The following is a 23,584-nucleotide window of genomic DNA, read 5'->3' as shown; positions in this document are numbered from 1 at the left end:
GAGAAAGTTTATGCTCACTCACTTCCCTCTTTTTTCATCTTTGTTGATTTGAATGTGGAGGGTGGTCAAGAAAAACAGGTGAAAGTGCTTACATGACATGAGTGTCTCTGATTCTTTTTGGTTGGAAACATTAATGCTGCTTTTCATGGAATAAGATGAAGATCTGAATGGTGCTCAAAAATATGTTCAAAAATAATAACTGTCATCTTGTCGCAATGGTATTAGGTTGGCGGGAAAGTCTTTGTCACTCTGTTTGTTTAATCACTGTTCTCGTATATGGAGGCTGTGTATGATATCGACTCTAGTGAATAACAAGGTGATAAGAACCTTCCATATAAACAAGTCCCCATTTCCTTCCCTGCTCCTCATCTGTAATTGAAACGATATGTTTGTTCCCACTGCTATTCACATCAGACATGTTTTGATTTACCTCTTCCTATCTCACACCACGATGAAGGATTCGGAAACTTTCTTGAAGAATGTGTACAACACACATGCCCCTCACTACAATACTATTCGCAATTGGTTCCATCGTTTCGAAAAAGATGACTTCTCGCTCGATGAAAAGGATCGCTCTGGGAGACCCCGTGAGTTGGATTTGGACAAGCTGAAGCACGCATTGCAATCGGATCCATTTCAATCTAGCCGTGAACTAGCTGTCACATTCGGAGTTCACCATAGCACAGTCCTTGAAGGTTTGAAGTCTCTTGGAATGAGAAAACTTTTTGGTCGATTCATACCTCATCACCTGACTCAAGCCAACCTTGACCGCCGAGTCGACGATTCGATTACTCTTCTCACTCTCCACGCGGGCGATCGATGGCTGGACCGGCTAATAACCGGAGATGAGAAGTGGGTCTTCTACGATAATCACCACAGGAATCCCAGTGGGTTGGAGAAGGAGAGAGCCCACAGGATGTCCCCAAACCCGGCCTTCATCCGAAAAAAGTTATGCTCTCTGTGTGGTGGGGAGTGGACGGCCCCATCTACTGGGAACTTCTGCCCGAGGGCAAAACAATAACTGGAGACCTCTACACTACTCAACTACGAAACCTCAAGAAAGCAGTCGACCGTTCGGCCCTGAAAGACAAGAAAGTGTACTATCAACATGATAACGCTCGCCCACATGTTTCGAAACAAGTGAAGCAGGAGCTGATGGGATATGGATGGAATGTTCTCCCTCACCCCCCGTATTCTCCTGATCTTGCTCCTTCCGACTATTGGTTATTTGGCGATATGACACGTGCCTTCGAAGGAAGAAGCTTCAATTCCCGTGGAGCGGTCGAAGCGGCACTCAAACAATACTTTGCCTCACGCCCGGCTGGATTCTACCGCAATGGAATCCATAAATTGAGGGAACGTTGGAGACATGTTGTTGATAATGATGGACAATATAATTAATTATTCGGTTATTTTTTCTTTGAGAAATAAACTATTGAAAAAGTGACAAAGACTTTCCCGCCAACCTAATATAAATTCCGGTTCGGGGATTCAGATCAAAAATAATGGAATGATTCGGATAACTAAGATTCCATCGCAAACATTCTGGTACGAGTTGCAGTGGAAACTGTAGAAGGAGTAGAAGACGTATAGAACAAATGTTTCTTGAGAAGAGACAATCGTTCGTTGAACATCATCAGGATAAATCTAAAAAATTTGAGTCGAAGACGGGAATTTACTCTAACAGACCCATCAAAAGCATGAACGCATTCCCAAATGACAGTTCCGCAGAGGAAAGTCCAGGCACGAGCATCACTCAGGCGACTGAATTCAGAGAATTCATTATGTCTGATTACTTATTTCAACTCACTTCAATCTCAAAGTGAACAATATATCATTATTATAGCGTCTTGAATAAACGTTTGAAGAAAGAGGGATTTATTCTTTCTCACTCGGATCCTGATCTCTTCTGAATCCATTTCAGTCGACTTGTAAAAAAGATAGATTTTCGAGAAAGTTGCCAAATTTATAGCAACAATCAATGCGAGAAAAATCGCTGTAAAGTTTACTGTTCCTTCTATTCCATCATGGCATTCTTCAGGTATTCTGGGAACCCAAGCGAGATCGTACGGGAAGAAAATGAGATAACATTTCAAACCTGAAATCAAGGTTTTCACTTATTTGAAAAAAAACCGAAGGTTTCACGAATGACAAAAGTAATGAATTCATAAATGACTTTAGCGATTTCGTAACCAAAAACGATGAATGTGATGATCTGGAAAATGCTAAACTTTTGGAAGTTTTAATTCTGGAACACTCACAATTGTGAACTTCAGATTGAAAATCTTGGCATACAATACAGAAAGAAAAATAGCACAAAAGCGATTTACAGCAATCAGAAGTCCACTATACTGAAGAGATTTGTAAACGCTATTACACGAACCAATTACGATCGTATGATATTCAAAAGAAAATAAGAGATCGTTCCTGGAATTTACGATATACCATAAAACTTGTATTAGTGCCTCTCTCTCTCTATTAATATTAATAGAAAGATAAGGGTAGCTTTATAAGGGCATGACCCTCTAATAGAAGGGCCGCTGTAATAGAAGGGCCCACCTTTCTAATACAGGTTTTACAGTACTCTGTCTAAAAATGTTGAGATTGAACTAACAGGAAAGTAATGGGTAGAAATGTTCCAAGAAATCCCCATACTAATATGAATATGTTACAAACTGCTCTGCAAACACAAATGAAATTGAATGATGTTCTCTCGATTCGGATTTTAAAGAAAACATAAATTACCATGGCGTTGCAAACTATTCCGAATATCCCGAGCTGAATTTTGATAGTTTTTTTTGCTCAAAAATGAATTCATTTTACTCACCGCTAGGATAATAGCCGAAGAAGTTAAATTAAGAGGATCGGAAATATTGTAAGTATGATTCATGAAGAATCTAGTTTCTAGTTGTCAAAACTTTTGACTAGAATGAAATCCAGTGACTCCGTTCGCCATTTTACTTGGTAATTATCAGAACAGGAAACTGATATTTAGAGGAATTTGTCATTCGTAAAGATCGTGTTTTGTTGATTTTGGGGAGCGAAAAACAACAATTAATGAACAGTGTCAAATCCAAGAAAGATATAGTGTTCTCAATTTCTTGCTTAGCACTTCAGAGATAAATTTGAAAATTAAAAATAAAAAATGTTCAAAATTTGATTTCAAACTTTATATCGTATTTGCTATAATAGAAGCGCACCCGACATCTTTTGAAAGAAAGAGATAATTGAGCTCAAAATGCACGTATAGGGTGAGCTTCTATTCATTCACAACAATTTCATTGATATATAAAAATTCAAACAACAGGAGCCGGAGCTCTAGGAGAAAAAAGAGCATTTGGATTTCCTTGTGTTCCGACGGACGAACTGGGAGAAGATGAATCGAAAAAGCTTTTCTTAAGAAACGTCAGCTTCTCGTTGAACATTATCATGATCAATCTGAAATAATGGAAATAAAAGATACAGATAAATTAAATAAAAAAGGTATACCCATCAAAGGAATGAACGCATTCCCAAACCATACTGCCACAAATGAATGACCAAAGCCTCGACATCGAGAGAGCACTGAAAGATTTTTTGAAAGATTTTTAAAAGTTTACACATGTAGTTTTTACCTTAATTTAAAAGTGAATGCCATGTCGATAGCATACGCCAGGTCTTGAATGATAGTTTGTGAGAACAGGATTCTATTCTTCCTGATTCGTTTTTTAATTTCCTTAGAATCCATTTCAGTCGACTTGTAAAACAAGTAAATCTTGACAAAAGTAGCTATATTGATAAGAACCAGTCCCACAAGAAGAAGCGTTGTCAAGTCAAAAACATCCTCGTATTTGTTCCGGCAACGAGGATCTCTGGTTGGGAACCACGTTAGGTACACTGAGGAGTATGTGGAGAAACATTGGTTATCTAAAAAGTATCAATTGATAAAAAGAAGAAAATCTCCATAGTCACTAACAATTGTTATCAATGATATCGTAACCCATTCTGTAAAATCGGAAAGCGAACATTGCAGCAGTCAGAATCTAAAAGAATGAAATGTCTTGCTTTTCAAGTTAGAATTTTTAGTAAGGTTTCTTACAAAAGTAACTGTGGGAGTGAAATATTTCGAATAGAAAAACGCGAAGAACATTGCCACAAATCGGTTGATAGCAATGAGAAAACCGCAATTCTGTAATCCAGTGTAGAGGCTGTTGATGATTGTGATAACAATGGCATGATGAACTGGGGGAAATAGATTTTCACCACTGAAACATTGGATACACTTAAAATAACAAAATGGGTACCGAAACTAACAAAATGGTGAGCGGAACGAAAAGCGATAGAAATCCCATTCCGAGAATAACAACGTTCGCAATAGCTCGGGCAGCACAGATCAGGTTGAAAGATGTTCGTTCCTTTGGAGAAGTAGCAAAGTTGTAGATGATAATTGTATTGCAAACTATTCCAAATATTGCGTTCTAGAAAAATAAAATATATTTTAATGGTTTTGCTTTTGCTAAACCCACCACGGTCATAAAAATAGCAGTTGTCCAATTCAATGGATCGGTGAGAGTGTTAGGGCTGTTGGTATTGTTCATGATGGACAGAAATGAATGTGATTACAGACTGAGCGAAAAACAAAGGAAAATTTGTTTAGGTTAAATTGTATCCCGCCTTCTTGATTGCTATTTTTGTTTTCTCTTCATAACTCTACCTTGATCAAAAATTGAAATATTTATGTTTTTGTTTGGGTGCATGCGACCTGAAATCAGAATTTAAAAAGGAGCTGTTTAGAAGTGTCTAATAACAGCTTGTCAGGCTTCAAAATATAAATAAATGATATCAGACTGAAACATTTCGAACCCGATCTGTCATTTCGGTACATTTCGGTGAGCAGACTAGACTGGAATAACGAATATTCAGATATCGGTAAAAAGAGCAGGGGATATGAAATGAAGGATAGATCAGCGAGGAATGTTTCCAGAACCAATTGCTCGGGGTCGACAGTTGAGTGAATAGTACTACAGTCTGGTCCCATTTTATGGGATTATACGACCCAATCACGTAGGAATCTTGCTGAAATACTCATCAAAATCGGTAATGAAATTGGCGATGAACAAAATCCATCCGGACCAATTTATACATATCTAACAAAGAGACTTGGAACTCTTATGGTGGTGTGTAGTAAGTAGCCGTCGACTACCTAGCGCTTCATGTTCATGAAGTCCTGGACCTTCTACCTGATAGGAACCCATAAAGTTGAGAATCTAAATTCTAACCGTATGCTAAAACTTGGTAAAAATTTCCTGAAACTTTGCAAATCGTGGGCAAATTTTTGGGCCCAGTATCCAGGAGTACATCAAGAAAGATTTTCTCTTAAGTTTATAGGCTTAGGCTAAAACGATCTACACCCCAAGATCCCATGTACACTAAGAAAACGGTGTACCCTCGATGTACCCTTTTTTGATGTACCCTTGTATCCTAAGTCCGACTTATGTGATAATAGTTTGAAAAAGTATTGTTTATTTTTCGAAAATGTGACTCTCTAAAAAATGAGGCTTTGCCGGCCTAACTGATTTTCTCCTGAAACGATAAGTACACCTAAAATGTAAAAGTTCTTTGTGCGTTAGCAAGGTTAATCAAAGGGCATACTACAGAAAGGTGCGGTTTGATGGGGCTCATTACATTGGGAACCACTTCTTTCAAACTCAATCCGAACTTTCAATATTTTCCACTTTTGTGTAAAAATTCTTGTGACCAACTACTTCCAAAATAGTATTTAGTTGTGCTCTATGGAAATGGGACAACATCAAACATCTGAATAGCTTTCCGCAGTTCAAAAGTATAAAAGTACAAATCAGTTCATTTCGAATTCAGACATCGATTATCTTCTGATATCTCTGCAATTCGACATTTTTCATTGTATAACAGAGAATTAGAGTTTCAATGAAACATTCTCCAAACATCTGTTACCAAAAACTGAAAATAGCTATAAACAAAAACGCATTTCTGTTTCCCAAAGCATGTTGATGGGCGCTACCAAATTCGTTTTTTAAGTATGAGCTCTTCAACTTTATCAGATCCACTAAACTGGATCGCAACGATTTTGATGGCTTTGGTGAGTTTTTAAATAAAACACTATTTCAGAGCCATAAAATTTCAGAACAGGATATTTGGAATTATATGCAACGGTCTCATAGTCTACAGTTTTACTGCATCATCTTCCGAAAGAACATCATTCAATTTGATATGTGCCTACAGAGCTATATATAAAAATACCGTATTTCCTCTAATAGAGGCCCATAGGCTTTTATTTTTTTAACCTCCTTCTGGGGGTGGACTAAATTTAGAAAAAAACGCTCAATTTATAAGGTTTTCGGTTTTTAACTGGACTGGAATAGTTATGAAACGACAATAACTAACGGGAAATACCAGAAAAATAAACAAGACAGATTATGTCTGCACTAACCGAAAAGAAAAATGCACAGCCAGGGTGGGCTTCAAATAGAGTATATTCTATCAAATAGTATATATTCTATTAGAGAAACTACTGTATTAAATTTTGAAAACAACGAACAGAGCATCTTGATGAAGCTTAAATACAACACCAGATAACGGTAGAAGAATCGGCTCTGTTCGATTATAGCGGGACTAATGGCGAATGGATGGTACAATGGCGAATGGGTGGTACAATGACCGAATGAGTGGTACAATGACCGAATGAGTGGTCCAATGGAATAATGAGTGGTACAATAGGCGAATGGATGGTACAATGGCAGAATAAGCTCCTCCAAACTCTGTCTAAGATCACAGGTTCCCTGAGAGTTCAAAGGTTTCATAGGAATTCACAGATCTCATTGAAAATTTCCGCATCTTATAAGCATACGGAGATCTCATATATTGTTTGACAGTGCTTGATTTTTTTTCAATCATTTAGTGCAGTAATTGTATGTGTAGAAAATAATTTGATTGTTTAGACGCCAACTGCCTCCTAATTCTTTTCCATTTTTATCCTTTAGTGCAGTAATTACCACCCATTCGCCATTGTACCATCCATTCGCCATAGTCCCGCTATAATCGAACAGAGCCGATTCTTCTACCGTTATCTGGTGTTGTATTTAAGCTTCATCAAGATGCTCTGTTCGTTGTTTTCAAAATTTAATACAGTAGTTTCTCTAATAGAATATATACTATTTGATAGAATATACTCTATTTGAAGCCCACCCTGGCTGTGCATTTTTCTTTTCGGTTAGTGCAGACATAATCTGTCTTGTTTATTTTTCTGGTATTTCCCGTTAGTTATTGTCGTTTCATAACTATTCCAGTCCAGTTAAAAACCGAAAACCTTATAAATTGAGCGTTTTTTTCTAAATTTAGTCCACCCCCAGAAGGAGGTTAAAAAAATAAAAGCCTATGGGCCTCTATTAGAGGAAATACGGTATTTTTATAATTCGACTATTTACCATTACATGTGTTGAGAGGATACTACGAAGCTATTATTCTGATAATCACAGTTTATTAAAGAGGCTTTAGAAAAAATCATTTATTGAGTTTATGAATGGAATGTCAGAAGTGTTACCATTGCCTTTGGATACAGCAAGCAGTTACATGAAATACTGTAATAGAAGGGTCCCGTAAATGTACTGTCAGTTAAAATATTAGACTGCGCCGAAGGCGCACCAGCCAGCTGTTCGAAAAAAACAGTTTGGTTTGTTTAATGATCGAGAGTGATAGTAGCATGTCAATTTATATTATTGCTGGGCAAGTACAAAAAAAAACATTCCACGATCATTTCAGTGTCTCACAGATACCCAAATTTGAGGATTAGTGTGACTGGCTTCTTCCCTTGATCCGAACAATCTGCTTTTTAAAAGTGAGAGTCGTTCGTTGAACATAACCATAACAAATCTGTAACAAACGTATTCATATTTTTGAATTTCCGAGGTATACTGTACCCATCAATGGAATGAACACACTGCCAAACCAGTGTAACACTTATAAATGTCCAATATCTTTGCTTACTTATCTCACTGAGTTTGAATGTGAAAAGCATATCTATCAACATAATAGCATCTTGGAATACAGTCTGGGAGAACAATAAATTGTTCTTTCTAGACTTTCTCCTCATTTCTCCTTGTTCCGTTTCTGTCGATTTAAAAAAGAAGTAAATCCTTGAGAATGTAGCAACGTTCATAACAATCAGAAGAATCAGAAGTATGGCAGTATTGTTGAATGGATTGGGAATACCATTATGGCATTTTGGATCCATATTTGGGATCCATGATAATGTTTTGTAGGAGAATAGAGTGTAACAATCCTTGGCTGAAACAAAAAAGAACCTGAACAAATGGAAACATTAATGGAACTTACGAAGAATGGTTACAAGGTAGTAAATGTTATCTGCTAACTTTAAAGCAAAGTGAAATACCACAATAACCTAAATTTAGTCATTAGGGTTTAAACGGAATGGTAAAACTCACAAATGTGATTTTGATACTAAAAAATTTCGCGTACCATAACGGAAAGAACATTGCACAAAACCGATTCAAAGCAATCAACAATCCACAATACTGTACAGCAATATAAATGTTGTTACAAGATATGATTACGATAGTTTCATAGACATTTGAGAATGAAGAGCTTTCTCTTAAGATGTTTTTTAGCTGCTTAGGTATTTAAAATTTTAATACTAACTTCAATGTGATGGGAACAAATGTTCCAATGAATCCCCAAACTAAGATTACTGAATTCCCGATACTTCTGTATGCGCAAATCAAATTGAAGGAAGTCCGTTCAGAAGGTTCACAAATAAAGATATAAATCACAGATGCATTGCAAATTACTCCAAAAATACCATTCTGAAAATAAAAATTCAGTAAGGATCTTATTAAACTTTGACTAGTACCATAATCATTAAGATAGAAGCTACATAGTTCAAAGTAGTGAACTCAACTTCTGTCAAATTAGAAACCATGGTTTAGAACAGTTTAGAAAAGTAGAAGATCAGTACTATTATTGTTTTGAGTTTTTATACAAAAAATTGAGAAGCCAAAAGATCTTACGACTTCAAAAAGTTGAAAAAAATTAGTCAGCCAAACTAAATCACAAGTGTCTATCCGAACACCTTAATCTTGTGAAATTAGTTAAAGTATAGGGTTCATTAGACAAAAAAGCATGATAAGAGAAAGACATGTTCCGTCAAAAAGAGTCAAAAATCAGCATATTTTCAAGAACAGAAGATGATAAGAAACATGAAGCTGATCTTAATTTTCAGAATTCTATTTTGCGATTGTACTTTTTTGTAAGAATTTGTAAGGAATAAGTTTGCTCCATTTTATAATTTCAGAATTATTAAAAAGAAAAGAAAATTTAGTCATCCAAATGATCCCAAATGATGAATTGGGACCCTTCGTGGAGCAACAGACGCAGTGGACTCTACAGAATCTTCTCGAGCACAAATAAAGGAAAATCGATCATTGAACACAAGCATGATGAATCTAAATAGTAGTTTTTAATTGAATACTAATTTTTCTCAAAATCACCCATCGAGCATATGCAATGACTCCCAAACAAGTGTTCCACTGATAGAAGACCACATTCTATGACTACTCAATGCACTTAATTTAAATGTGAAAGACAAGTCAATGATGTAGAGAGAATCTTGTAAAACTGTTTGAAAAAACAACATTGCATTTTTCCTGATTCTTTTTTGAGTGGTTCTGTCATGCATATCCATTGACTGCAAAAACTCAAATTGTGCAGATTAAAAGTCATTTCAGTTTTACCCGATAAAAGTTCAAAATGTGAACGAAAGTAACCATGTTAAGGCATGTAGTACCAACAAAGGTGGTTAGTACAATTATCATAATGTTATCTTCAAACAAACAGGCCGGATCAGGAGGATATTGCCAGCTGAGAGAGGTGGTGGAGAATGAATAAAAGCACCCGCGGGCTGGAAATAAATTTATTTGAATTATTCAATTTTGATTTGGTGCTTTTACACTTTTTGAATGGAAAGCTTTTTGAGGCGGATATTTCGTTTTTGAACTTAACTTACCAACAGCGACCGCTGTCATATAAATTACTACTGCCAACCTGTACACATAAAAAAGAATAATCACAATCAGTGTAGGCCGGAGAGCAAATATCTTCGAATAGTGGCGAGGAAAGAACAGCGCACAGAACCTGTTCAGAGCCACTAAAGTTATCTGATATTCATTACCAAGATAGAGAGACATGCTCAAATTGATGTTCCAGGATTCAAAAGCTAGCGAGTAAATTGAGTACCCTCTGAAATAAATCTCTTTCGTCGATTTTTATTGCTGAAAAAACTAACAGAAGCGTTGAGGGAAGAAATAATCCTAGAAATGAGGTGAACAGGATATAGAAATTGATAAGAGCTCGAAAAAAGCAAATAAGATTGAAGGACGTTTTCTCGGGACTCATCACAAAAACATGGATGATTGTGTAGTTGCAAATTAAACCGAATAAACCAATCTGAAATTAAAAATGTAAGACGGTAGAAATTTGAAGAATTTTTTTCTCATTTCTGAAAACCGGAATTTCTCAAATTTTTTGTACAAAAAGAACAGAGTTAATAGAAAGAACAAAAGTTTTTCGAAAAGTTTGTCTGTTCCACAGATTTCGTCCAGTTTCGCCTTGCCTTTTTATAATTCAGAAATTTTCTGTATGAATATTCCAGAAATTAGTCAAAGTTATAGAAAATGTTTATTTGATGGATCTGAAAATGAACAAAAAAATAGGTGGATAAATTAAAATTGGGCAGTGTGCACAGTTGGGACAGTGGTAGTAGTTTGCTCAAATCCGGGTGACAACCAATCTTCCTGAATTTTGAACTTCTTGATGCTCTGTGCCTTCTTTTCTTCTACAGGTACAGAATCGGTTTGTCTCCCGATGTTGTACTTTTTTAAAGGTAAAAAAGGTCACGCCAAATTCAAGTGTTATTTGAATTGTGCCACGAGGTACAAAATCGGTTGGCAAACCGATTTTGTACCTAGTGAAACAATTCAAATTTTCTCTGATTTCACGTGTCTTTTTGTGGATTTTGAAACATTACTCATGAAATCCGATTTTGAACTAATTTTTGATCGACACTAACTTTCTACAATACATACCCGACATACCCGACGACCGAGGTACATACCCGACACGAATTCTTTCTCATCTTTTGATGGTACTTATTGTTGACATCGGATTGACTGTTGGCTAGCGGATTGGATATTGGATAGCAGTCTCAAAATATCCAAAATTTCAGATATCACTCACCCAAATAAGCGTATTGTAGAAAGTTAGTGTTGATCAAAACATTGGTTCAAAATCGGATTTCATGAGTAATGTTTCAAAATCCACAAAAAGACACGTGAAATCAGAGAAAATTTGAATTGTTTCACTAGGTACAGAATCGGTTTGCCTACCGATTTTGTACCTCGTGGCACAATTCAAATAATACTTAAATTTGGCATGACCACTTTTACCTTTAAAATAGTACGAAATCGGGAGACAAACCGATTCTGTACCTGTAGAAGAAAAGAAGGCACAGAGCATCAAGAAGTTCAAAATGCAGGAAGATTGGTTGTCACCCGGATTTGAGCAAACTACTACTACTGTCCCAAATGTGCACACTGTCCAATTTTAATTTGTCCACCTATTTTTCTGTTCAAGATCATTTTCAGATCCATCAAATAAACATTTTCTATAACTTTGACTAATTTCTGGAATATTCATAATTTTTGTACAGAAAATTCAGACATCTGGTGAAACTGAAATAAATGCTACATGGTACATGAAATCATCAATTCGAGCTGTTTCTATACATGCGAAAAAAAATTCTTCAAATTTCAACCGTCTTATATGAATCATTAAAAAAAAACAACGAATCCTTACCAAAAAGTTTGCTATTCCAGAAATAAGATTCACACTATCTCGATAATTGTAAAACTCCGTGAGATTGGATGAAGAGCTCATTTTGTAGACTTTCTAGCAAATAAACATGTGACTGAGTAGCTTTGCATTCAAAATGCCGTTTATTTGCGATTAGTGATCAAATTATAGGCGAAAGTATTGATAGAAACACAGCACAGAGCTCACTCACCTTTGAATGACGTCTGAAAGGAAGTTTAGAAACTGATGTTGTTCTAGTATTGCACTATTCTAGAAAAAATCAGAGAAGATTTAGAGAGGAATTACAGGGTGGCGCATAATTCCTTGGACTGATGAAAGCGGGTATATCTTTAGACATAATTATCTCGGAAGCACGAAAATTGGTAGAAATATAATTTCAAATTTGATTCAAAGCTACTGAAATTTTCAAAGCGATTCCTCAAGTCTAGGTAGTGTTGTGATTGTAAAAAATGAACGGCGTAATGTTTCTCGCACGCTGTTGTGATTTTCGTGAGACGCAACAACCTTGACAAGTGATTAATCAGCTCAAACTTGATCAAATAGTTTGAAACTAGATCAGTTTAGTAATGAATAATTTAAATTTTAGCACTTCAAATTTGAGGCCAGTACAACGATTAACCAAACTTTATGCTAGTACAAACTTTGGTCCGGGTAAATATGGACCACCCTTGAAGTATAACTTCCGGTTTTTGAAGATTCTAGCACGATTTCAGTTAACTGTCACACGCAGGATACAAAAAATTATAAAAGGTTTCATAAAAGAAGAGTTTGCAGGATGTGACTAACAATAAGTAAATGGACCTCCTTGTCCTAATTCATGGGAAACCCCTCCCTGGCTCTCCAAAATTAAAAACACTGATTGCTTAAAGTCCTGATACAGGATGGTTCATAAAAAGTTCAAACAGAAAATCTATTAAAATTTCTATTTAGTTGACGGTATTGTTGAAGCTGAAATCGTCCCTTGGCGTAGATTTTTTGGTCCAGCAATGACGGGAATGGTTGAAGAGTTTTGGATTGTCTTCTTGATGAAGGATAGCCTTTCGTTGAACATTACCATTACAAACCTTGAAAAAAAGTTTTTTTTAGAAGCCAGCAGAAATGTTCATTACTCACCCATCAGTAGAATGCAAGAGCTCCCAAATTAAAGTTCCACTGACATATCTCCATACACGATGATCACTCCAAGAACTCAATCTGAATGTGAAAGTAAGATCGATAAGATAAAGGGAGTCTTGGAGCATCGTTTGTAAGAAATGAATGGTGTTCTTCCTCATTCGCTTTTTGGTTTCCTTGTCCTGATTAGCATTTCTTTTCTGAAATAATTTTTGTTTTGGTAAACTGTGATAACTAGAAAATACCCTATAAAAATGGAGAATTTTGACAAAAGTGATTGTATTGAGAATTGACATGGCTATGAAAGTATAGAAAATAATGTCGAGAGCATCATCCACAAAATCGCACTGTTCAGAATCATCATAAGACCAAGCGAGGTTTTTTGTAGAATAGAGAGCATGACACCCTTTATCTGAAAATATGAATTATTTTTTCGTTACTTGGATGTTTCCAATCTACTAGATTGAGGTATCCATTCGATAATTTTCTTGCCGATCCGATAGACATAAATAGCAACCAATACGATAGTTGTATGTAGGATAGAGAATATTTTGGAGTATTTCATAGGAAAAAATAAAGCACAGCATCTGTTAAGAGCAACTAACACAATTTGATACTCATTTCCAAGATACAAGGTGTTGGCGATATTGATGATCCAGGATTCGACAACTGGTGGGTATGGAGAATGTCCTCTGAAATATGTTTTAAAACTCAACAGAGATGATTTTTTTGAGTAACATACAAAAGAGTTTTGGGGAAAAATGTGATGACAAAGATTATTGTCAAAATGATAACGTTTGAAATTGCGCGACAGAAACAAATGAGATTGAAAGCAGTCTTTTCAGAATTTTCCTTGAGGTAAATGTACACAATAGAGGCATTACAAATGATCCCAAACACACCAATCTGAATGAACGAATTCAATATCTTGAGCACCAGCTGAAATTGCTTACCGTAATGATTAGCATAGCAACAACTAAATTCAAAGGATTGGTGTAATTGAACTCTTCTTCCATGATTTGGCTGAAAGAAGTATCTGAAAAAAGAATACGTGAAAACGGAAAAGTGCTTCTGAATTGGAAAGTGGAAGAACGAAAGGTCTATCCCATGGCATTCAAAAACTGTTTTTTCTGACGTGAAATCGTGTGAAAACCTAACTCATTGTCTTGAAGGAAAGAAAAAATAAAATAAACTTGATTTCCTGATACTTACCGGTCTGAAGGAGTCAAGTGGAAACCAACCAGAAAAATGTGATATGCAAACGGAAGATACCCGGGAGAGTTGAAATTGGCTTAGAAGGTGATAAAATCAAACTATTTTGATGAATAGGCTCGAAAAAAAGAGAAAAAATGTTGTTTACTGATTTGATAAAAACTCTGAGTAATCGTTGGTCATGAGGAGAATAAGATATCAGCCGGACATCGGCTGAAATTGGAGGTTGTGAAAAATGCCGTGCATAAATGGAATTTTAAGTAGAGATTTAGACAGAGTCCATTTAGGCAACATTTTTCGGTTTTATAGTTTGGTGGAATTTTTTTTTCATATAATTTTTTTTCTTTTCTAGTCCAGAAGAATGTTGAATCATAAACACTTTGACACCTGGAAATGTTACTTCTGCAGTAGTACAGCTGCTGTAACTGAACTGTTTTTAGGAAAATAAATCAAATTCCTTTCATATTTACCGTAAAAACTCAATTAGATAGCAACCCCTAATTGAATGCCAGCCTCTAATATAATGCCATTGCTGCTTCAATATCACTGTGGTAAGAGTAAAGGAAGTTAAAGGAGGGCAGACAACAAAAATTTCGGGGAAAATTTCAGGGAATGTGTATTTTGCCGTCGTGGTGTTCGCACCTAAAGCACGCAATCTCACGCGCAAACATTTTTATTTTTTTATTTCCCGACTTTATTTTTTTCAATTTTTAACGACTTCAAACATTAAAAAAGCTCTTTTTTCTTATTTATTATAAAACCCATATAAAAGTGAATTTTTATGTAAATTTAAAGTTCTATCGACCGATTATTTTGCCAGTCGCCGGTGTTTTTTATAGGCATGCGAAAAAAACTATTTTCTCTTCGATAACCGTTTCTTCACTGTTCCTATTTATCTCATTACTTCTCGTTATTACTCTAGGAATAAAAACTGTTTTATGACTAGGGTTTTCAGAGACGTCTCCATTTTTACTGCTTCCTTCACCTTCCGACGACCAGCCCTGCACGAGGATTGTTTTAATTATGTGGTTTTTTTTTCAATTGTTATGTCTCTTTCTAAAAATTAATTGTAGTTTTTTTCATAATTTATGTTAACATAATAAAACAAGTTTCTTCATTTTCAACTGATTTTGGAACCTCGGAGCGAGGCCTCGGCGGCACGCTGGTAGCCCTTCAGAAATTCCGAGTTCAAAAAGTTCAATCCGAAGGAAACAAGGGAAGAAAAAAGTAAAAACACCAGCAGGGATTGAACCTCTGACCTCCTGAATACTAGCCTAGAGCGTACCCACTACACTACGCGTGTAAGAGGCGACTATCGCGTTTTTCACATTATGAAGCGACGCCGCAGCAGCAAGCTAGTGAAGAAATTAGGGTGACAAAAAAGAGCATTTTTTCGTCCTTGAAGTGTTTTTTTCAGGTTTTTAAGTACATAGCTATATTTATACTTCAGAGTTATATCTTTTGAGTAAAAATGAAATTTTTGAAATTTTTGATTTCTACCCTCCTTTAATAACACAAAACACATGTTCTGTTGGTATAAAATATAAAAACCAAATGGTTGTCATCTTAACATAATAAAGCCTATTCAGAATAAGTTTTATCCAACAGTTGACAAGATAGTTGAAGCCATGTTTTGTCTTGCTGATTGAACGTTTGTGACAGAAGATGCTGGTTGAATTCGTTTCTTGAGAAAACTGAGACGCTCGTTAAACATCATCATTATGAATCTGAATTCAACTGACACTTTGAACCGGGTTTAAACAGAATTACCCATCAACAGAATGTATGCATTCCCAAACGAGCGTTCCACTTATAAACGTCCAGAAACGATGAGTGCTCAATCCGCTAAACGTTGAAATCATATTTTTTCTAACCGGTTTTCTAATTACTTTAATTTAAAAGTGAATGTGAGATCGATCAAATATAATGAATCTTGGAGCATCGTTTGAAAAAACAGTATAATGTTTCTCTTCATTTTTATCCTAGCTTCTTTGTCCATAATACTTCCGTTATTTCTCGTCTGAAAACTCATTAAAATGGCGAATTTTTCTACTATGTGTTACCCAGTAAAATGTGATAATTTTTGTAAAAGTGGCAGCATTTATGGCGGTCATTATAATGAATGTATACAAAATCACTTCCAGAATATTGTCTTCAAATTTACAAAGGGTCTTTTGATCGTAAATCCATAAGAGAAGTTCATTGAAAAATGATGTGAAACAGTTATCAAGAGTTCGCGGAACCTGTTCATAGACGACTATGATCAATCGATACAGATAAATCAAAATCAGAATAACGAGAGTTGGTATGATACCACACAATAATGAGTAGTAGGTTGGGAGAAACAATGCACAGCATCTGTTTAGAGCTACGAGGATAACCTGGTATTCATTCCCTAAATATAATGTCAAACTAAGATGAATCAGCCCGGATTCCACAGCAGGTGGGAAAAGGGAAAATCCTCTGAAACCCAGAAACATATTGTATCTAGCTGGTGAAGTTTCTAATGAATTTTCGACAACTTACGCCATGAGTTTTGCGAAAAATACAAGCAAAAACGTTGCTGATAGTATAATAACATTGGAAACTGCTCGAAATACACAAATCAAATTGAAAGCAGTTCTCTCTGACTTTTCTTTGTAAAAAATCAGTGCAATGGACAAATTCGTTGTAACTCCAAAAACACCGAACTGAAGAAAGATTTTTTACAAATCTAGAATGATGAAACTTACTGTAAGGATAAGAGTAGCCGCCAATAAACTCAACTCATCGTTAAAAGCGCTAACTTCTACCAAAGATCCAACAGCAGAAGCATTGGAGGTCATTTTCTTAGTTCAAGGTAAAAATAACTGAGTTTTTGGAAAGTTAAAGTTTTGAGTTTAAAATTATATATTCCAGAATTCGTCATCGTTATTCAGAGTTAGAAAGATCATCTCATGTGCCAAGATTGATGTTTTGGTTTTGAAATAAAAGTGAGAACATGAAAGCTCAGCGATCAAACTATGATAAATTTGTAAAGCCTACAATATACTATAGGCTGTTACCAAACGAAAATATAAGTGTTTGCAGTTTGCAGTTTGAAAGTGTAATTTTAAAAAATGCTTACATTTGAGGTTTGAAATTAAGAACTAGGAACTATTTCTTGATATTTAAAATCAAACTTTCAGAAACTATAGTTAAATTTTTTATAATCAACAAAACAAAAAAATGAAAGACTATGGTTGAGATCTTAACAGAAAAAAAATAATTTCAAAAATCAATTATCACCAAAGAACAGTTCCTTCGCAAAAGAGGTGAATCCAATATTCTCAAAGAAGTCAGCTATCCAAACAGCTTCTTTCGACTCACATGCCATTTTAGACATTGTTGTTCCCATTAGAATCAATCTTCCAAATCTAGAACAAGTTTCTTGGCTGGATAATAAAGTTCTAGAAATACCTATAGATTGCTTTTTCGAGCCCATCCTTCTGAAGCATATATCCAAAAAGTTGCTTGGTGATTCTTACTCGTTCCAAATTAATTTCATGTTTTGCTTCTAGTGACACATCCGCATCTGACAAAAAAAATCAAAAACAAATGTGAAAATAATAAATCAGAGTTACCTGGATTCAGAAAAGTGATAGCTTTAAATGCGGCAAACTCGTTGAAATTGATCTCCATCTCTCGAAACGGTTTCAGCACCAAATCCAACACTTGATATTTCTTTCGATTCAGACCGGCAGGCCTAAATGGAGGTTTCATTCCAGTAATGACAGTCGATAGAATAAGATCTCACCTTGTTGGCTCATGAGTTCGATCGTAATATGTACCATCTGGGAAGACTACTGTATCGAGGCCATGATCTGGGGAATTGTAAACTTGATTGAGGACTGGTATCACGATAGCAGCGTGTCGAACCAACTCTGCCTAAAAGAAGGAAATTGATATGTTAGGGAAGAACCGCCCAGGTTACGGTAGCAATGAAGTTCACAAAATGATCGTTCAATCGTCCATTTCTTGATCTAATTATAGCAGCCGTAGAACCTGTATTAGAAGTGCCGGCTTTTCTATTGTTCCAATAGAAAAGCCGGTGGCCCTAATATTACAGGGGTCTCTTATTTTTGTAGTAATTTTCTCCAATAGTTTTCGGCGAGAATTTCCATGAACGTTTGTTCAAAATTCATGAAAGTCTATCAGCAGTTCCATTAAAATTCAGCAAGTTTTTTTTTCAGGAAAACATGTTACAACAAATTTCTATGAAATTGCCAAATTTCTTAAATGTTTTTCATTGAAAACGTATTGAAACTTTTAATTTGAAACAAAACATTTTGAGCAAAAAGTCTCTTTTACTAGAGGTCTATTAAAGGGTACATTCTAATACAGGTTCTACGGTATTCTTTTTCGTGCCGTTGACAGTACTGAGAAATACCATTTTTGACAAACTAAATTTTTGACAAAAGAAACTCTAATGAAGCTTTTATGTATCTCAACTGAATCTCTTGGCTTTTTTCTTAATTTTACAGTTGCCTTAAATAATTTTTTTAACAATTTCGATTATCCAAACTTAAAAAAACTCACTTTATCATGGTACGACATGTTCTGGAAAGTTTTGAATGTCTTTGCGTATTCGGTTAATACAAACCAATCTCTTTCGTGCCAGTAGTGGTAATCGTCTTGAGTTATAAACCGCAATTCCTTGTAAAAGTGACGAGAGCTCTGAAGGATTCTGGATCTAGAAGTTCTCATTGTTTAAGAACTTACCAAAGTTGCATGTTGATTCATGAAAATGGGATCATTCAGGAGAGATTTGGAGCAAAGAGCTTGTTTCAGACTCCGCTTTGGGAGATAGGCAGAGAGGCGAAGCTCGTTAGCTCTGAAATTTTTTTTTGTATGAAATTGAAACAATTTTTTAAAACTTACGATTTCTCCTTGACTGCAAGTAAACTCAGCGTATTCTCGAAAGTTCGAACTGGTGAAATTTGTCTTTCTGGGGACCCATTGTTGGATTCATCACTATTTATACTATTAGCTGGCTGGAATTCTGGCTTCTTTGTTCGTTTTGTGTAACCAATTGGATCTCTGGATGCTTGAAGAGCGGCCTTGTCCATTCCAACTTTCAGACATTTTTCGAATCTACAAAACCGACATGCACATCGAATACTCTTGTCGACTGGACAATTTTGATCGAATTGGCACACGAATTTCTGTTTTTTCATCACCGTTCGACGGAAGAATGTTTTACTGAAAAAAGATATAAAATTAAATTACTGTACAACTAAATAAAATCACCATCCGTTACAAGAAGGTATTCCATAATGGTATCCACTGGAGAAATCTTGACAAACCAGACAAAGTTCTTTGTTTTCCATGAAGTGAAGGATGCTGAAAAAATTAAAAAAAATAGAACGGAAAGAAAAGGAAAAAAGAGGAAAAAGAGCAGGCTAGAAAGCTAGAATCGTTTCTAAATGATACTGAAACTCGGAATTTTTAAATAAACAAAATTGACTGATCAAAGTCTACTATTCTTCCATAAATTCAGATTATATAAAGTACACAGTCAACATTATTTCCATACGGAAAGTTTCCGCCCAACGTGTACCCGAAGAAAGTCTGCTAGAAATAACACATGGCGATTGACAGAGAAAACGAAAGGGGAGAGGTGACAATCATTGGACAGAAAGTGAACTGTGATCATGTTCTCCTGTCTCTTGCCCCACACGTGTTTCTTATCGGTCCAGCGAACCAAACATCGATATGGGATAATAATCGGGTGCAGGAGGACTGTGTGTTCGTTTTTGTCTTATCTAGATCCAGAAGATATGAGAAGAGATATTAGAAAGACCAAGTCCAAAAATGGACTACGATGTAGGGCTTTTCATTAATATTTTTCCGGATTTATTGCACTTAATACATTTCCGGAATAAAAATGTCGTACATTCAACAGATGAAAAGTCTTGCAAAACTATTTATTACAAATTCAGCAATCACATCACATTTGCAACATTTTATTACCGTTACACACTAATAAAAAGGTCCTCTAACATTTAACTTTGAGCCAATTTACCTCGGTTCCTGTCAAAGATAAAATAAAGTTCTCAACTGATAATTGTTTATCATAATAATAATAATAATAATAATAATAATAACTTCCTAGTTGACATATTTTTGATATCTTGCACATAAATTGAGATAATTGAGCTCAACGTTGACTGTATGGGTAGGTTTCTATTCGAGGAAATACGATAATTATATCCCGTAAAATAAATGATATACAGAAAACTACACAATAATTATTCTTCTTCTGAATTCCTTTCCCCGAAAAACAGTTCCTTTGCGAAGCTGGTATATCCGATATTCTCAAAGAAGTCAGCTATCCAAACAGCTTCTTTTGATTCACATGCCATTTTTGACATGGATGTTCCAATTAGGATCAGACGACTAAATCTGAAACTTTCCAAAGTTGAAAAATCGGAAAATTTGAAAAATCAGATTACCTTTTGATAGCTTTTTCGATTCCATCATTCCGAATCATGAATGCATACAGTTGTTTTGTTACAGCCACTCTTTCTTCATTTATGGCTAACTTAGCTAGGTATGACACATCTGCATCTGAAACTTAAGAAATAGAATTCTCAGTTAATTGGAATCTTTCGAACCTGGATTCAAAAATGTGATTGCTTTAAAAGCAGCAAACTCGTTGAATTTGATCTCGATTTCTCGGAATGGTTTCAAAACCAAATCCAAAACTTGGTACTTTTTACGATTCAATCCAGCTGGTCTGTGAATAAAATATCTCTTCAGAAGTTTGGTTAACTCATATTTTACCTGGTTGGCTCATGAGTTCTATCATAATAAGTTCCATCGGGAAACACTACTGTATCTGGTCCGTGATCGGGTGAATTGTATACTTGGTTAAGAGCTGGAATCGTGATCGCTGCATGACGGACTAAAGCTGCCTGGAATAACCAATTTCTAAGTTTATATTTCCCCATTTCTAATCACCTTATCATTGTAACTAAGCTCATTGAAAACTTTGAATGTTTTTGCATATTCCGTTAGTACAAACCAATCTCTTTCGTGCCAATAGTGATAATCACTTTGTGTGATGAATCGAAGTTCTGTGTATGTATGACGTGAGCTCTACAAATTTCTTATAGGATGATTCTCCGTATTCGAACTCGCTATATATCATACCACTATCGTGTGATTACTCAAAAATATTGGATCATTAAGTAGACTTTTCGAACATAAGGCTTCTTTCAAACTTCTCTTTGGGGCGTATGCGGAAAGGCGAAGCTCGTTGGAACTGAAATTAGGGAGACTTGATTCAACATGTCTGGATTAGCTGACTAACGCTTTCTCTCTGCTTGCCACATAGCTCCAATAAGTCTCATATGCCTTTTGAGCATATCCAGGAGATTCTGGGTAGAAGATGTTTTGGGGTGACATTGAACTGGAACTGCTGAAGGAAACTTCTTTTCGTTTTGGTTTTCTAGTTCGTTTGGTATATCCAATTCGATCTCTGGATGCTTGTAGAGCAGACCTATCCATTCCGACTTTCAGACATTTTTCAAATCGACAATAACGGCAAGCACATCGAATACTTCTGTCGACTGAACAATTCTTTTCATGTTGACAGACGAATATATGTTTTTGCATTATGGTTCGACGGAAGAAGGTTTTGCTGGAATAATTCTATTGTTTAGGTGTTTTGAAATTTATTTATGAAATTGGTTTCTACATGAAACGCTGCTAAAGTCCTAAGCTTTGAGTTCTTCTATTATAAAGTTTACTCCAAACTACAGCACTTCATGTAATAGAAGCCCACATGGACTGTGCACTTTGAGCTCAATTATCTCGGTACCTATAAGAGTCAATTGATAAAATATTGGTGATATTACGACGAATATTTTGCCAGATGACCAATTTTTCATATCTTTCACAGCAGTCGGTAGACGGTTTGGGTGGTCTACTAAATCTACAAGGTCCTGTCTCTGCAAGTTTAGCGATAAAGCTATTTTTTTGTTTCATATGTTTTCACTCATTCCTAACATGGTTTCGATTTTTTTGGTTGCAGTTTCTGAAACCATGAACCAGTATATTGAAGATTTTAGGTGCATCAGACTCATTGTGTAGAGTGTGTAACTTTAGCAAACAATGATAAGAGTGAACTCCTTATTTCAAATAACGAGCTAATTCTTCTTCTTAAAAAAGTACCATATCGAATGACGTTATTGAAAGTACTCACCATCCATTACATGAAGGAACTCCGTAATGGTATCCACTGGAGATGTCATTGCAAACAAGACATAGTTCTTCAGAGTTCTCCATTTTGCAGAAAAAATCAATTGGTAGAGAGAAAACGTGTGTGAGTGTGTGTCACAAGTGAGTGGTAAGAGATAGAAACTGAAGCAACAAGTGTCGCGTGGGGAGAAACATTGAAGATCAGTGGGTTCAAATGAACTGTGACAATTTTAATGGGTATCAATCTCATCACTATATCTCTTATACAATTATATGATCTGTTTTGGATTTCACAACTACAACCGAAGATTCTCGTGGAGAAGGTTCATTACAGTTCTTGATCATAATGGTTCCGGTGCAGTCACAGCCTTCCAGTATATTTTCAAAAAGTTTGCAGAACTTTTTTTTACGACTTCAAGAATATTTAAAAAATAAATATGAAAGGCATATCCATTGAGATAAGATACCACATTTCCTCTAATAAAAGCCCACTAAAACCCTCAACTTTGAGCTCAATTGTCTCGATTCTTGTGAAAGATATGAACAAGTAGATAAATTATTTATCATAACATTACCAATATTTTATCAGTTTTCAAATTTTTGATATCTCTCATAGGAATCGAGATAATTGAGCTCATAGTTGACGGTTTGGAGGAAATACGGTATCCTAATAGAGATCCATAAAAGAGGAGATGAGACAAAAAATGCTCTCAACGAATGAAATGAATTCTGAATTAAAACCTGGGCTATCTGAAAGGAAGAGAGTTTACAGATCGATGATTGATAAATTTCTCTACAAACTCTAAACATTTTATAAAGCTGGAACTCGTACTACAAACTGAAATAAGAAAGAAAACGGTCAACAACGATTTCGTTTTTTTTTCACAATTTTTCTTTCTAAGATGTGATTCTTCCCAAATTGGACTTCGAAAACTAAACGATTTAATTGGAATTCGCGCGCAGAGACCCCGCAATTTCCGGGGAAAAAAATCGGGGAAAAAAACAGGGGGAAAGTGGGCGGAGTCGAGAAAAACCGTGCGGCAAAACCGTGCCAGGGTTGCATTTTAGGCTGCGCCCCGACTCCGCCCACTTTTCCCCGGAATTTGCGGGGTCTCTCGCGCGCATTGTAAGGAAG

At 35.7% G+C, this 23,584-nt stretch overlaps 7 protein-coding genes across 7 annotated transcripts; all 7 read right to left on the bottom strand.

The window, feature by feature from the left end:
• Positions 1-1,491: 1,491 nt before the first annotated feature.
• Positions 1,492-2,890, bottom strand: CBG27049 (the record flags this gene model as incomplete). Its single annotated transcript, XM_045237477.1, has 6 exons — positions 1,492-1,647; positions 1,893-2,098; positions 2,146-2,215; positions 2,262-2,427; positions 2,615-2,778; positions 2,828-2,890. The coding sequence occupies 6 exons, from the start codon at positions 2,888-2,890 to the stop codon at positions 1,492-1,494; spliced, it is 825 nt and encodes a 274-aa protein (XP_045100600.1).
• A 406-nt stretch (positions 2,891-3,296) lies between these two features.
• On the bottom strand, positions 3,297-4,577 carry Cbr-srx-80 (the record flags this gene model as incomplete). The annotated part of the gene is made up of 7 exons (XM_002636564.1): positions 3,297-3,438; positions 3,490-3,564; positions 3,615-3,906; positions 3,956-4,022; positions 4,079-4,244; positions 4,294-4,457; positions 4,506-4,577. The coding sequence occupies 7 exons, from the start codon at positions 4,575-4,577 to the stop codon at positions 3,297-3,299; spliced, it is 978 nt and encodes a 325-aa protein (XP_002636610.1).
• A 3,195-nt stretch (positions 4,578-7,772) lies between these two features.
• On the bottom strand, positions 7,773-8,953 carry Cbr-srx-82 (the record flags this gene model as incomplete). The annotated part of the gene is made up of 6 exons (XM_002636565.1): positions 7,773-7,887; positions 7,935-8,301; positions 8,350-8,416; positions 8,460-8,625; positions 8,674-8,837; positions 8,885-8,953. 6 exons carry the CDS (start codon positions 8,951-8,953, stop codon positions 7,773-7,775), a joined length of 948 nt encoding a protein of 315 aa, XP_002636611.1.
• A 399-nt stretch (positions 8,954-9,352) lies between these two features.
• Positions 9,353-10,217, bottom strand: Cbr-srx-89 (the record flags this gene model as incomplete). Its single annotated transcript, XM_002636566.2, has 4 exons — positions 9,353-9,476; positions 9,522-9,718; positions 9,765-9,931; positions 10,037-10,217. 4 exons carry the CDS (start codon positions 10,215-10,217, stop codon positions 9,353-9,355), a joined length of 669 nt encoding a protein of 222 aa, XP_002636612.2.
• Positions 10,218-12,823: 2,606 nt separating this feature from the next.
• On the bottom strand, positions 12,824-17,051 carry CBG23317 (the record flags this gene model as incomplete). Its single annotated transcript, XM_002636567.1, has 8 exons — positions 12,824-12,965; positions 13,015-13,214; positions 13,260-13,426; positions 13,620-13,706; positions 13,968-14,050; positions 15,997-16,071; positions 16,116-16,246; positions 16,959-17,051. The coding sequence occupies 8 exons, from the start codon at positions 17,049-17,051 to the stop codon at positions 12,824-12,826; spliced, it is 978 nt and encodes a 325-aa protein (XP_002636613.1).
• Positions 17,052-17,482: 431 nt separating this feature from the next.
• Positions 17,483-19,574, bottom strand: Cbr-nhr-68 (the record flags this gene model as incomplete). The annotated part of the gene is made up of 8 exons (XM_002636568.1): positions 17,483-17,621; positions 17,665-17,779; positions 17,829-17,950; positions 18,002-18,132; positions 18,784-18,921; positions 18,967-19,078; positions 19,126-19,446; positions 19,495-19,574. 8 exons carry the CDS (start codon positions 19,572-19,574, stop codon positions 17,483-17,485), a joined length of 1,158 nt encoding a protein of 385 aa, XP_002636614.1.
• Positions 19,575-20,495: 921 nt separating this feature from the next.
• Positions 20,496-22,536, bottom strand: Cbr-nhr-101 (the record flags this gene model as incomplete). Its single annotated transcript, XM_002636569.1, has 8 exons — positions 20,496-20,649; positions 20,700-20,814; positions 20,862-20,983; positions 21,031-21,161; positions 21,208-21,345; positions 21,400-21,511; positions 21,560-21,889; positions 22,454-22,536. The coding sequence occupies 8 exons, from the start codon at positions 22,534-22,536 to the stop codon at positions 20,496-20,498; spliced, it is 1,185 nt and encodes a 394-aa protein (XP_002636615.1).
• Between the last annotated feature and the right edge of the window lie 1,048 nt (positions 22,537-23,584).

This window comes from Caenorhabditis briggsae (assembly GCF_000004555.2).
Source record: "Caenorhabditis briggsae complete genome, chrV, whole genome shotgun sequence".
Taxonomy (NCBI): Eukaryota; Metazoa; Nematoda; class Chromadorea; order Rhabditida; family Rhabditidae; genus Caenorhabditis; species Caenorhabditis briggsae.
The sequence above is the reverse complement of the archived record's forward strand: the minus strand, read 5'-3'. Positions and strand labels throughout refer to the sequence as shown.